Source organism: Lagenorhynchus albirostris, chromosome 9 (genome assembly GCF_949774975.1).
Source record: "Lagenorhynchus albirostris chromosome 9, mLagAlb1.1, whole genome shotgun sequence".
Classification (NCBI taxonomy): domain Eukaryota; kingdom Metazoa; phylum Chordata; class Mammalia; order Artiodactyla; family Delphinidae; genus Lagenorhynchus; species Lagenorhynchus albirostris.
Genome location: NC_083103.1, coordinates 79,137,329 through 79,152,035, shown reverse-complemented (window position 1 = coordinate 79,152,035; position 14,707 = coordinate 79,137,329). Strand labels below are relative to the sequence as shown.

The 14,707-nt window shown below is 33.5% G+C and overlaps 1 protein-coding gene across 2 annotated transcripts in view; it reads right to left on the bottom strand.

The window, feature by feature from the left end:
• DYNC2H1 (dynein cytoplasmic 2 heavy chain 1) overlaps nucleotides 1–14,707 on the bottom strand; it is a 372,064-nt gene that overhangs the window by 114,532 nt on the left and 242,825 nt on the right. For both annotated transcript variants that reach the window (XM_060157926.1, XM_060157925.1), the window contains 2 exons: nucleotides 10,437–10,645; nucleotides 7,448–7,552 (listed from right to left, as the gene is read on the bottom strand). In XM_060157926.1, coding sequence (XP_060013909.1) covers nucleotides 7,448–7,552; nucleotides 10,437–10,645 — 314 coding nt within the window. The remainder of the gene's footprint in view (nucleotides 1–7,447; nucleotides 7,553–10,436; nucleotides 10,646–14,707) is intronic.

Genomic DNA, 14,707 nt, shown 5'->3' with positions numbered 1-14,707 from the left:
CTTTTCTCCATTGTATATTCTTGCCTCCTTTGTCATAGATTAGTTGACCATAGGTGTGTGGGTTTATCTCTGGGCTTTCTATCCTGTTCCACTGATCTATATTTCTGTTTTTGTGCCAGTACCATATTTTCTTGATTACTGTAGCTTTGTAGTATAGTCTGAAGTCATGAGTCTGATTCCTCCAGCTCCATTTTTTTCCCTCAAGACCACTTTGGCTATTTGGGGTCTTTTCTGTCTCCATACAAATTTTAAGATTTTTTGTTCTAGTTCTGTAAAAAATGCTATTGGTAATTTGATAGGGACTGCATTGAATCGGTAGATTGCTTTGGGTAGTATAGTTACTTTCACAATATTGATTATTACAATCCAAGAATGTGGTATATCTCTCCATCTGTTTGTATCATCGTTGATTTCTTTCATCAGTGTCTTATAGTTTTCTGCATACAGGTCTTTTGTCTCCTTAGGTAGGTTTATTCCTAGGTATTTTATTCTTTTTGTTGCACTGGTAAATGGGAGTGTTTCCTTAATTTCTCTTTCAGATTTTTCATCGTTAGTGTATAGGAATGCAAGAGATTTCTGTGCATTAATTTTTTATCCTGCTACTTTACCAAATTCATTGATTAGCTGTAGTAGTTTTCTGGTAATATATTTAGGATTCTCTATGTATAGTATCATGGCATCCTCAAACAGTGACAGGTTTACTTCTTCTTTTCTGATTTGGATTTCTTTTATTTCTTTTTCTTCTCTGATTGCTGTGGCTAAAACTTCCAAAACAGTGTTGAATAATAGTGGTGAGAGTGGGCAACCTTGTCTTATTCCTGATCTTAGTGGAAATGGTTTGTTTTTAACCATTGAGAACGATGTTGGCTGTGGGTTTGTCGTATATGGCCTTTATAATGTTGAGGTAGGTTCCCTCTCTGCCCACTTTCTGTAGAGTTTTTATCACAAATGGGCGAATTTTGTCAAAAGATTTTTCTGCATCTATTGAGATGATCATATGGTTTTTATTCTTCAATTTGTTAATATGGTGTATCACACTGATTGACTTGTGTATTCTGAAGAATCCTTGTATCCCTGGGATAAATCCCACATGATCATGCTGTATGATCCTTTTAATGTGTTGCTGGATTCTGTTTGCTAGTATTTTGCTGAGGATTTTTGCATCTATATTCATGAGTGATATTGGTCTGTAATTGTCTTTTTTTGTAGTATCTTTGTCTGGTTTTGGTATCAGGGTGATGTTCACCTCATAGAATGAGTTTGGGAGTGTTCCTTCCTCTGTAATATTTTGGAAGAGTTTGAGAAGGATGGGTGTTAGCTCTTCTCTAAATGTTTGATAGAATTCACCTGTGAAGCCACCTGGTCCCAGACTTTTGTTTGTGGTAAGATTTTCAATCACAGTTTCAATTTGATTACTTGTGATTGGTCTGTTCATATTTTCTATTTTCCCCTGGTTCAGTCTTGGAATGTTATACCTTTTTAAGCATTTGTCCATTTCCTCCATGTTGTCCATTTTTGGGGCATAGAGTTGCTTGTATTAGTTTCTTAGGATGCTTTGTATTTCTTCGGTGTCTCCTGTAACTTCTCCTTTTTCATTTCTAATTTTATTGATTTGGGTCTTCTCCCTCTTTTTCTTGACGAGTCTGGCTAATGGTATATCAATTTTATTTATCTTCTCAAAGAACCAGTTTTTAGTTTTATTGATCTTTTTGCTATTGTTTTCTTTGTTTCCATTTCATTTATTTCTGCTGTGATCTCTATGACTTCCTTCCTTCTACTAACTTTGGGTTTTGTTTGTCCTTCTTTCTCTAGTTCCTTTAGGTGTAACATCAGATTGTTTATTTGAGATGTTTGTTGTTTCTTGAGGTAGGATTGTATTGCTATAATCTTCCCTCTTAGAACTGCTTTTGCTGCATCCCATAGGTTTTGGATCATTGTGTTTTCATTGTCATTTGTCTCTAGGTATTTTTTCATTTCCTCTTTGATTTCTTCAGTGATTTCTTGGGAATTTAGTAACGTATTGTTTAGCCTCTGTGTTTTTGTGTTTTTTACGTTTTTTTCCCTGTGATTTCTAATCTCATAGTGTTGTGGTCAGAAAAGATGCTTGACATGATTTCAATTTTCTTAAATTTACTGAGGATTGATTTGTGACCCAAGATGTGATCTATCCTGGAGAATGTTCCATGTGCACTTGAGAAGAAAGTGTAATCTGCTGTTTTTGGATGGAATTTCTATAAATATCAATTGAATCTATCTGGTCTCTTGTGTCATTTAAAGCTTGTGTTTCCTTATTAATTTTCTGTTTGCATGATCTGTCCATTGGTGTAAGTGAGGTGTTAAAGTCCCCCACTATTATTGTGTTACTGTCAATTTCCTCTTTTATAGCTGTTAGCAGTTGCCTTATGTATTGAGGTGCTCCTATGTTGGGTGCATATATAATTGTTATATCTTCTTGGATTGATCCCTTGATCATTATGTAATGTCCTTCCTTGTCTCTTGTAACATTCTTTATTCTAAAGTCTATTTTATCTGATATGAGTATTGCTACTCCAGCTTTCTTTTGATTTCCATTTGCAAGGAATATCTTTTTCCATCCCCTCACTTTCAGTCTGTATGTGTCCCTAGGTCTGAAGTGGGTCTCTTGTAGACAGTATATATATGGGTCTTGTTTTTGTATCCATTCAGCAAGCCTGTGTCTTTGGTTGGAGCATTTGATCCATTCACGTTTAAGGTAATTATTGATATGCATGTTCCTATTACCATTTTCTTAATTGTACTGGGTTTGTTTTTATAGGTCCTTTTCTTCTCTTGTGTCTCCCACTTAGAGAAGTTCCTTTAGCATTTGTTGTAGAGCTGGTTTGGTGGTACTGAATTCTCTTAGCTTTTGCTTGTCTGTAAAGCTTTTGATTTCTCCATCGAATCTGAATGAGATCCTTGCCAGGTAGAGTAATGGTGGTTGTAGGTTCTTCCCTTTCATCACTTTAAATATGCCATGTCACTCCCTTCTGGCTTGTAGAGTTTCTGTTGAGAAATCAGCTGTTAACCTTATGGGAGTTTCCTTGTATGTTATTTGTCATTTTTCCCTTGCTGCTTTCAATAATTTTTCTTTGTCTTTAATTTTTGCCAATTTGATTAGTATGTGTCTTGGCATGTTTCTCCTTGGATTTATCCTGTATGGGACTCTCTTCACTTCCAGGACTTAGGTGGCTATTCCTTTCCCATGTTAGGTAAGTTTTTGACTATAATCTCTTCAAATATTTTCTCGGCTCCTTTCTATCTCCCTTCTCCTTCCATGGCCCCTATAATGCAAATGTTGTTGCATTTAATGTTGTCCCAGAGGTCTCTTAGGCTGTCTTCATTTCTTTCCATTCTTTTTTCTTTATTCTGTTCTGCAGCAGTGAATTCCACCATTCTGTCTTCCAGGTCACTTATCCGTTCTTCTGCCTCAGTTATTCTGCTATTGATTTCTTCTAGTGTATTTTTCATTTCAGTTATTGTATTGTTCATATCTGTTTGTTTTTCTTTAATTCTTCTAGGTCTTTGTTAAACATTTCTTGCATCTTCTTGATCTTTGCCTGCATACTTTTTCCGAGACCCTAGATCATCTTTACCCTCATTATTCTGAAATCTTTATCTGGAAGTTTGCCTATCTCCACTTCACTTAGTTGTTTTTCTAGGGTTTTATCTTGTTCCTTCATCTGGTACATAGCCCTCTGCCTTTTCTTCTTATCTTTCTGTGAATGTGGTTTTTGTTCCACAGGCTGCAGGATTGTAGTTCTTCTTGCTTCTGCTGTCTGCCCTCTGGTGGATGAGGCTATCTAACCAGATAAGGGGTTAACATCCAAAATATATAAAGAGTCAGTCAACTTAATCACAAAAAATCCAATTAAAAAATGGGCAGAAGAACAAAAGAGACATTTCTCTGAAGAGTACATCAAAATGGCCAATAGATATGTGAAAAGATGCTAAACATCAGTAAACATCAGAGAAATGCAAATGCAAACCACAATGAGGTATCACCTCATACCTGTCATAATGGCTATCATCAAAAGACAAAAAATAACAAGTGTTGGCAAGGATGTCGAGAAAGGGGAACCTTCATGCACTGTTGGTGGGAGTGTGAATTGGTGCAGCCGCTACAGAAAACAGTATGGAATTTCCTCAAAAAATTAAAAATAGATCTATAATATGACCTAGAAATTCCACTTCTAGGTATACACCCAAAGGAAATGAAAACAGGATTTCAACAAGATATAAGCACTCCCATGATAATTGCTGCATTATTCCCAATAGCCAAGATATGAAAACAACCCAAGTGACTATTAATGAAGAATGGATAAAAGAGATGTAGAATATATACACTATGGAATATTATTTAGCCACGAGAACGGAGGATATCCTTCCATTTGTGACAACATAGATGGACCTTAAGCACATTATGCTATGTGAGATAAGTGAAAGAAAGTCAAGTATTGAATCTAAAAAGTTAAACATGTAAAAAACAGAGAGTAAAATGATGGTTACCAGGGGATGGGGGTGGCGGAGATAAGAGTGATTGTGTTTAAGGGTACAAACTTAAAACAAGCAGTAATAAGCCATAAAGATCTAATGTACAGTATAATGAATATAAACAATAATACTGTACTATAAATACATAATGTGATAAATATCACTACATCAGCAAACAAACAAACAAACAAAAAGCTGACTCACAGCACTGAACATAAGTATCATTAACACTGTAGTAAACACCACTTGTGGTATCTGCCTAGTATGGATGCACTCAATTAATTTTAAAATGCCAAATCATCAAATACCTGCTTCAACATCAGTTCCACATCCCTGAACTTGTATATGATCAATAATATTTTTTTGAAATCTACTCAGTGTCATTCAGACTGCTTCATATCTGAACATTCACTTTCAAAGAAGGCCAAGCATTCTAAGTGTGGCTCCAAATGTGACTTGGAGTGAAAAGCTCTAAATATAGAAATTTTATCAGTTTATATATGTTTATAATTATGAAAAAGAAATGTTGCAGTAATTGATGCACTCTGAAAGCTGTTTAAGTATAAAAACTAAAATAAAGAACTGTTAAACAGTTAAGTAAATTAACAGTAAAACAGACTGACATTTAAAATATAAATATTAAGGAAGTATGTATCACCAAAAACCTTTAAGGAAGAACATGTTACCCTCTTTTCATCTAATAAATATTTATAAAAATTTAAATACTAAGGCAAGAAAAAAATAGCAGAGATTAGATCATAGTAAAATAACTTTTAGAGAATTCTTTGGTATACTAACTAGAAAAAGTAAAAAGTAAAAATAAAGCCTGGGTTGTCTCAGGACTATCTGGGAAAATGAGATTGGAGTCTGTCTTCCTACAGTACTACTTTCCTAGAAACTACAGAGGTAAGACAAATGTAAAATGTTTGTCTGCCTAGTTTGCTATGAAACCCCTGATCCCTGGGATTCCACTTAGAGTGATGAGCTTCATGTTAGCATAGCATGCAAGCCCTGTACCTATGTGACTAAAATGTAATAGATTTGTGGGAAACTAAGGCTATGATTTAGCGCCATGACGGTCCTCTCAGTCTGGGCTCTTATCAATGGCAGCCATACATGGCCCAGGAGCAAAAGAAGGTACACATATAGGTGGTTGGTGGGCCTCTCCATAAGATGAAGATGCGCAGTATTCTGTATTTCTTGTCTTATATCCTTCCCAGAAGTCTCTAAGGCCGTATCTATCCTAGGTTACTCTTTTCCCTTCATTAGACATTTGATCCAAGCTGGGCTAAAGGAGATTCTTTCAGAAGCTGAATGATACTGACATTAGAAGTTTTGAAAGCCATGTTAATAACAGGACTTTCAAGACAGACTCTTGAATTTCTTTTGATAAGATTCCCACAGTAAATACTCTTCTTGAATTATATGAAATAACCTTTTATTCTTTTAATGACCTTTTAATTGTTTTAACCTCTTTTGCTTAAGAATTGTTGTAAAATTATACACAAACACATATACAACACAAACAAGTACACACAAAGGTACATATGCAATTCTTATATGTTATTGATGGGGTTATTGAAAAATAACTATCTCAGGTCAACAAAAAGCATGGAAGGAAAAGAACAGAGTGTAATCATATACGTTATAAAGCTAAGGGACACGTAGGAGTTTCATTCCTTCATGGGAGTATCTGACTGAACACTTTGCATGAGAAAGGGAAAAGGAATTAGCGTCTTCAGCTAGCATAGACAAAGAGGTTGTTAAGATCTTATTTGTTCCAGAAAACATTTATACTTATTTACACATTATGCAAATGAGCATATATTTATATACTCAAACATCTCTTTTACAAAGATGTGAGAATGAACATTAAAATTCCACAATGAACAGTTTAGTGAATAATAGCAGAGAAAAAATTTAGTGAATAATAAGAGAGAAAACATTACCAATTTTATAAATGTTGGCTAAAATAGCAAAAAGTACAAAACAGTACAGCTAAATAAGGTAAAGTAATCTAGCTAGGATGCCTGTAAATTAGCAAAAGTAAACTTTTTTTTTTCAAAAGTAAACTTTTAAAAGCAATAAGAATCTTCCATACACTGATCCACAACGAACCTTATGTAACAGTTCACAATTTGGTGCACGTACTTAGCAGTACATTTATGCCTGAGGAGCAGTTGTAGCACATGGTGCAGAGGCCATGTCTTTACTCAGACAGACAATTTAAATACTGGTTCTGCCTTTTACTGGCTCTGTGATCTTGGGTAAATAACTTAACTCTCTCCATTTCAGTTTCCTCAGGTACTGAGAGGGAAAAGTAATAGATCTTACCTCATAGAGTTTATAAAGACTAAGGTTTCTGAGTATAAGGTATTTAAAACACTTTCAGGCACACAGTTAAAGGTCAATAAATGTTAGCTCTTAATTATTTGGTCTCAATAGAAGCTAGAATATACAGTGTTCATGGCTAATGTTTTTCTATATCTCAATAATTAAAAAATCCGTATTTCCCTCAATGTTTTACAACATTCAGTCATGAGTAATATCATATGAAATATTAAATATTTATCTTTTATGCAGATTATATCTCTATATCTGATATTTGTTATGAAAATATCAAATTTAGTGACATATTCAATTGCATAAATTAAATTTAAAGTACCCTTAATAAGATAAATCACAGGAGTAAAACCAATATATTCTGGATAAAACTGATAGTGTTCAGTGTTACTTTACTAATTTTAACAAATGTATTAAGATAGAACTATTTGGCTCATTTAAAATTTATTTAAGGTAAGACTGGAATCTATTGTATTAAATAAAATTAAAGAATTAAATAAAAGCATGTGGATATGTAGTATTAAATAAAATGTAATGTTTCTTTTAGGCTCAGTAGCAACATTTTTTCTAAAACATGTATCTTTTTTTAGGTTACCTGAGAACTGATCATACGCTGAGATGAACGAGCAATATTGGCAGGTAGACCAAAGAAACTAGGTTTGTCATCCTCTGGAAGTTTTTCAATGACGGCACGATAGTCCTAAACACAAATAATTAAAAAACTTTTTTTCAATAAAGATTAAACTTACAACCACCGAAATCAGAAAGAACCAGAATATTGTGAAGTATTAAATGATTAATTATTCATGTTACATTGTCTAGGTAAATCTCACTTTCAGTCTGTATAGTATTAACTCAGTAATCTAATGGAAATATTCTTTGTCACTACTTCTTCATACTTAAATTATTTGATACTATACTTTCTTATCCTATACTTCTCACATTCAGAGGGGAATTGATTAAAACAAACATAGCTGAGTAACTATGCCTACTATGTGTAGTTACTTTTCCTGTAACCTACCAAAGACTAATCTGCAGAGTGTAGCTCTGTTTATAATGAGATAAATATTCCAACAATCTTTTCTTTTAAACTTATAGAACTCCCAGAAACCTATACTCACACAGTCTGATATACAAGAACTGCTTTGTAAATTGCTTTATTATAAAGCAATTCCACAGTTAGTCTTCGCTGGTGAGGTGTGATGAAATGTATCGAAAATCCTATCATTTCATCCCAAGAATTACTGTAAGCACTGCAAAGGCTTGATTTGCCAAGCACTCATCTGAACAGTTTTCACTTCAGATTCTAGACGGGAAACTAAGTGTAGATCAAGAGGATTTATTCAGTTTGGCTGAAAGATGGGAATTGTTTTGTTTGTTTTCATGAGGAGACAAGTTATTTTAAGGCAGATGTTGTAAATATATGCATCTAAACTGTTCTTGCTGAAGTAGGGGAAATTGTTTTTGATGAAGGAGACTCATCTTCTGCCCCTACCCCCATCATCCTTTCTCATCCTCCGCAGCTGCCTCTGCAGTATTTCCAAGACACAGGTCCTGGGCTTCCTGGAGTTTAACTACAGGAAGTATGTCAAAGTTTGGAAAGACATGCTGTTCTTTGAAGTATTTCCTCTCCTATATCTCAGTAAACTTCCTTAAGGTTTTCAATCACAATGTAGATATGCATAAATATATATGTATGTATATGTGAGTGTATGCTTGTATATATCCATGCATATGTGTGTGTGTTTCTCATCTCCTGGGAAACTTCTGGCTTCCTCCTTCTATCTAACTCAATTAAATAGAAAGCTAAACATTGACTCTCATAAATCATCTTATAATTTTTTTTTCTATTTTTTAATTTTTCTTTTTTTTTAGATGGAAAATAATCTCCCATCTAAAAAAAATCTCCCATTCCAGATCTTCACGTGCCTCACAGCACGCGGGATCTTAGTATACCGACCAGGGACCGAACCCACGCCCCCTGCAGTGGAAGCACAGTTTCAACCACTGGACCACCAGGGAATTCCTATAATCATCTTATAATTTTAAAGCTATTATTCTTTGTATTTATACACTTTATTCATTTTTAAATGTCTGTGAAATTTTCTCATCTAGTGTGGCTAGAGTCTTCTCTCTACCTAGGACTATACACTGACATATTTCCTAAATAGTAGACTACTACATGTCCAAACTGATTTATCCTCATTTGGACACAAAAGAATATATACCAAATGATATCCTTTACATGAAGTACAAACACAGGCAAAACTAACACAGGCTGTTAGAAGTTAAGCTAATGTATCCTTTGTTGGGGAGGTAGTAACTAGAAGGGAACTTGAGGAGGACTTCTGGGGAGCTGAAAATGTTGTTCCTTGATCGCAGTGCTGGTGGCAATCATGTGTTCAATGTATAAAAATGCACTGCATTGTACATTTATGATGTACACTTTTCTGTATATATTTTATTTTTCAATTTAAGCTTCAAACAATAGAGATGAAAGACTTCTCACGGTACACTATCTGAAATAAATATATAATAAATAACTATGTGATATTTGTTTGCTCATTCACTCTAAGGTTCTCCCAATAGAAAGTAAACTCCACAGTGCATCAAGAGATCCACAAAGTCTGGAACAGCGTTATCACTGAGCAAATGTTCAACATGTATTATTGAATGAATGAGTAAGTGAATGAAAGATACTGAAAAACAAAATCGATGGAATACTTAATAACAAAATAGATAAGATATTCAATAAAGTAATATGTTTAATACTGATTTTTAAGCTTTGTTTTCTGATTTACATCACTAAAACAAAGGAATTTTCTTGAAAAATATTTGAATAAGAGGAAAAGGCACAATACTGATAGAACTATATAACTGAATATATATATTTTGTAATTCATGAAGAAATGTATAATTTTAATACTCTATGTAATGAAAACGTTATTTGGGCATTCACACAAATACAAATTTGTGGCAAAATAAACTAGAATTGAAATCTTTGGGCTACATTTTGTATTATTTTCTGGAAAAGATTATTGCATTCTAGGAGGCTTTTATATGATGACTCAAAGCAAAAAGCTACAGCTGGATAAAATAAATACACATAAACAAAAATGTTGCTATGAAAGCTAGATAAAGTGAATCTCTCTTGTATATTTAGAACTTCTTTAAATTTATAAGCCAGAGTATGAAGATAGATATTTGTTAAATAATATTTGCTTTCTTTCAAATTTAATGTATCAGAGTACTCTCATAACTATGAAGAAGTAGCATATTCTCCCATTCCAGATCTTCATGGCAGCCCTACAATGTAAAAATTTTCCTTGGCCACCCCCGTCACGATTTACCTATTTACTATATCCTATTATCATCAATCAGTGATCATTAAGTATCCAAAAGTAATAGGACACCTAACTAGAGTTTAAAGAATCAGGCTGCATATTGGCATAATAAAAAAAAAATCCATATTTTTGAATGACAATTGCTTATACATTTGAAAAGAAACAACATATATTTAACAATATAAGAAATTGTTCAAGTTTCTATCTGGTAGTAAATTGAAAATAATTAATTTTACCTACCAAAATGCTGCAGGATTTTGGTAGATATATGGAGTACGGAAAAATGCTTTTCTTGTTCCTTTGGTTTAATACATCAATTATTGAAGAATTAAAAAACTGTTTCAGGTATGACTGAAGAACTCTAAGGTCAAAATAGTTATCTATACGTCCTCCATAAATAGCATTTTCTAGCAAACCATGTACAAATTCCCATTGTACATCTTTGGTACCTATAATTAAAAAAAAATTATTCGTTTCATTTCTAGGATATTAGAAAATTTCTAAAACAAATTTGAAAATATTAAACAAATTCCTGGCTCCAGTTATATTTATAGGATATAACAATACATATTTAATTCATTTAAATCATTCCTTAAAATGCTTAATGTAATGCTCATTAATATTAATAATATTAATACTATAATCACAGAGGACCTTTTCCAGGAAGGAAGCTACCAACATAGATAACTATAATATGAACTAGGTATGGTGGACAGGAAGGAACCTGGCAAAGTCTGTTTGTTAAAATTCCTCCCTGTGTCCCATTGTCTCTGCATAGCCCAGCAATTTGTTTACCAAACATCTGCTTTTTTGCATCTCCATGTTAACTGCCTTCCTCCCTTCTGAAGTCTAAAACCACTACCCCAAACACCCTCTTTTGTTTTTAGTTGAAGATAGTATTTAAGGTGAGGGTTTCAGCCATTTTGGCAAGTTACTTAGTCTTCCTGGGTCTCTCCTATATATACATGTTATTAATTTTTGTTTGATCTTCTCCTGTTAATCTGTTTCATGTCAGTGTAAATTCTTAGACCAGCCAGAAGAACCCAGAAGGGTAGAAGAAAATTTCTTCCTCCCCAACAGCAGTAAATGCAGGAAACACAATTTTAATCTACCTAGTTAACATCACTGCTAGCATTACTAGTTTAGACTATTTCATTACTATAAAATTCAATGAATCATTCCCCTTTTTTACATTTAATTCTCCATATGTGGAGGTCCCTTAATATCAGGAAATCTTGTAATCATAAGATTATATTTAGACTTCTACCATGAGATTCAGTATCATTTTGAAGCATCTTCCTCTCAACAATTCACTGGTGTGATGTATGTAAAAAACATATGATGCTATTAATTCCATCGCAAGCTTGAAAAACAATGACAAACAAATCATTCAAACTCTCTGTGCTTTGGTATCCTCATTTTAAAAGAGCATTAATAATATTTGCCTCAAAGTGATATTATAAAAATCAAATAAATGTTCAAAAGCCTTTTGGAAAATTACCAAGTTTCTAAGCAAGCTAAAGTACTAGTATATATCCTCAAAAAAAATTGTGTTTCAAAATAAACATTAAAAAAACAACTCATGGAAATCAGAAAACTGATTGGCCTTAGCACAAAATGGGAAAATGTTGGGTCATATGTAAAAAGGAGTGGGGGAGATGCTTCCAGAATGTTGGTAATACACTATTTATTGACTTTGGGCTAGTTACAAAGGTTCAATTTATGAAAATCTATTGAATTATACCTTTATGTGTACTTTTCTGATGTATAATTCAAAGAATTTTTAAATAAACAAAAAATTCATTTGGAATACTATTAGGCATTAAATAACTATGGGGAACAAATAAATTAATATCCTATCTACTTCTACATATATACCCAACAGAAGTATATTCAAGTAGTCACCCAAAGATATAGCGCAATCATCCCAAACTACCCACATGTCCATCAAGAAAAAACTTGAAAACTACCCACCAAGAGAAGAAATGCAATCACAGAATGGCAAACTATATAGCACTGAGAATAAATGGACAACAATGACATGTAAGCATATGGATGAATCTCTCAAATATAATGTTAACTGAAAGAATCCAAAGACTAAAGAATACATGATGTATGATTCCAGTTTTATAAAAACAGGCAAAGCTAATCTATATAGTTAGGTGCCTGGTCTTTACCAAAGGAATGGGGGTGGGAGAACTTGGAGAATGGTAGTAACTGGAAGGCAGCATTAGAGTAAAATCTGAGGTATTGGTAATGTTCTGTTTCTTGATTAAGGTTCTGCCTACATGAGAGTGTTCAGTTTGTGGAAATTTCACTGGGCTGTAATCTTATGATATAAGTACTTTTTGTACACGTATCATACTTCATTTAAAAGTTTTTAAAATCTCATAAACATGTAAATTAAAATGCGACTCAAACATATCTCAACATAATAAAGGCCATAGATGATAAACCCACAGCCAACATCATTCTCAATGGTGAAAAGCTGAAAGCATTTCCTCTAAGATCAGGAACAAGACAAGGATGCCCACTCATGCCACTTTTATCCAAAATAGTTTTGGAAGTCCTAGACACAGAAATCAGAGAAGAAAAGGAAATAAAAGGAATTCAAATTGGAAAGGAAGAAGTAAAATGGTCACTGCTTGCAAATTACATCCTATACGTAGAAAATCCAAAGCTCATCAATGAATTTGGTAAAGTTGCAGGATACAAAATTAATATACAGAAATCTGTTGCATTTCTATACACTAACAACAAAATGTGAGAAAGAGAAATTAAGAAAATAATCCCATGGACCATCACATCAAAAAGAATAAAATACCTAGGAATAGACCTACCCAAGGAGGTAAAAGACCTGTACTCTGAAGATGTTGATGAAAGAAACTGAAGACAACACAAACAGATGGAAAGATATATGGTGTTCTTGGATTATACGACTCAATATTGTTAAAATGACGATACTACCTACCCAAGGCAATCTAAAGATTCAATGCAATCCCTATCAAATTACCAATGGCATTTTTCATAGAACTGGAACAAAAAATTTTACAATTTATATGGAAACACAAAAGATCCCAAATGGCCAAATCTATCTTGAGAAAGAAGAATGAAACTGGAGGAATAAGCTGACTTCAAACTATACTACAAAGCTACAGGAATCAAAACAGTATGGTACTAGCACAAAAACAGACATATAGATCAACAGAACAGGATAGAAAGCCCAGAAATAAACCCATGCACTTAGGGTCAATTCATCTACAACAAAGGAGGCAAGAATATACAATGAAGAAAAGATAGTCTCTTCAATAAGTGGTGCTATATGTAAAAAGTTGGGCAGCTACATGTAAAAGAATGAAATTAGAACACTCTCTAACACCATATACAAAAATAAACTCAAAATGGATTAAAGACCTAAATGTAAGAATGGATACTATTTTTTTTTGATGTGGGCCATTTTTAAAGTCTTTACTGAATTTGTTACAATATTGCTTCTGTTCTATGTCTTGGTTTCTTGGCTGCAAGGCACATGGGATCCCAGTTCCCCAACCAGGGATCAAACCTGCATTGGAAGGTGAAGTCCCAACCACTGGACCGCCAGGGAAGTCCCTAACACTGGATACTACTGATGTAAAACTCCTACAGGAAAACACAGGCAGGACACTCTTTGACATAAATCATAGCAATATTTTTTGGATCTGTCTCCTAAGGTGAAAGAAATAAAAATAAAAGTAAACAAATGGGACCTAATTAAACTTAAAAGCTTTTGTACAACAAAGAAAACCATTAACAAAACAAAAAGACAACCTATGGAAAGGAAGAAAATATTGGCAAATGATGAACTGACAAGGGATTAATTTCCAAAATATACAAACAGCTCATACAGCTCAATATAAAAAAAAAACAAACAAGACAACCAAAAACATGGGCAGAAGACCTAAACAGACACTTCTCCACAGAAATTATACAGATTGCCAACAGGCACATGAAAAGATGCTCAACATTGATGATTATTAGGAAAATGCAAGTGAAAACTACAATGAGGTCAGAATAACCATTATCAGAAAGTCTACAAACAATAAATGCTAAAGAGGCTGTGGAGAAAAGGGAACCCTCCTACACTGTTGGTGAGAATGTAAATTAGGGCTTTCACTATTGAGAACAGTATGAAGTTCCTTAAAAAGCTAAAACTAGCATTACCATATGATCCTGCGATCCCACTCCTGGGCATATATCCAGAAAAGATAAAAACTCTCATTAAAAAAGATACATGCACTCCAATGTTCATAGCAGCACTATTTACAATAGCCAAGATATGGAAGCAACCCAAATGTCCATCAACAGATGAATGGATAAAGCAGATGTGCTACAGATATATATATATAATGGAATATTACTCAGCCACAAAAAAGAATAATGCCATTTGCTGCAACATGGATGGACCTAGAAATAATCATATTAAGTCATACAGAAAAATAAAATTATCATATGATATCATTTATATGTGGAAT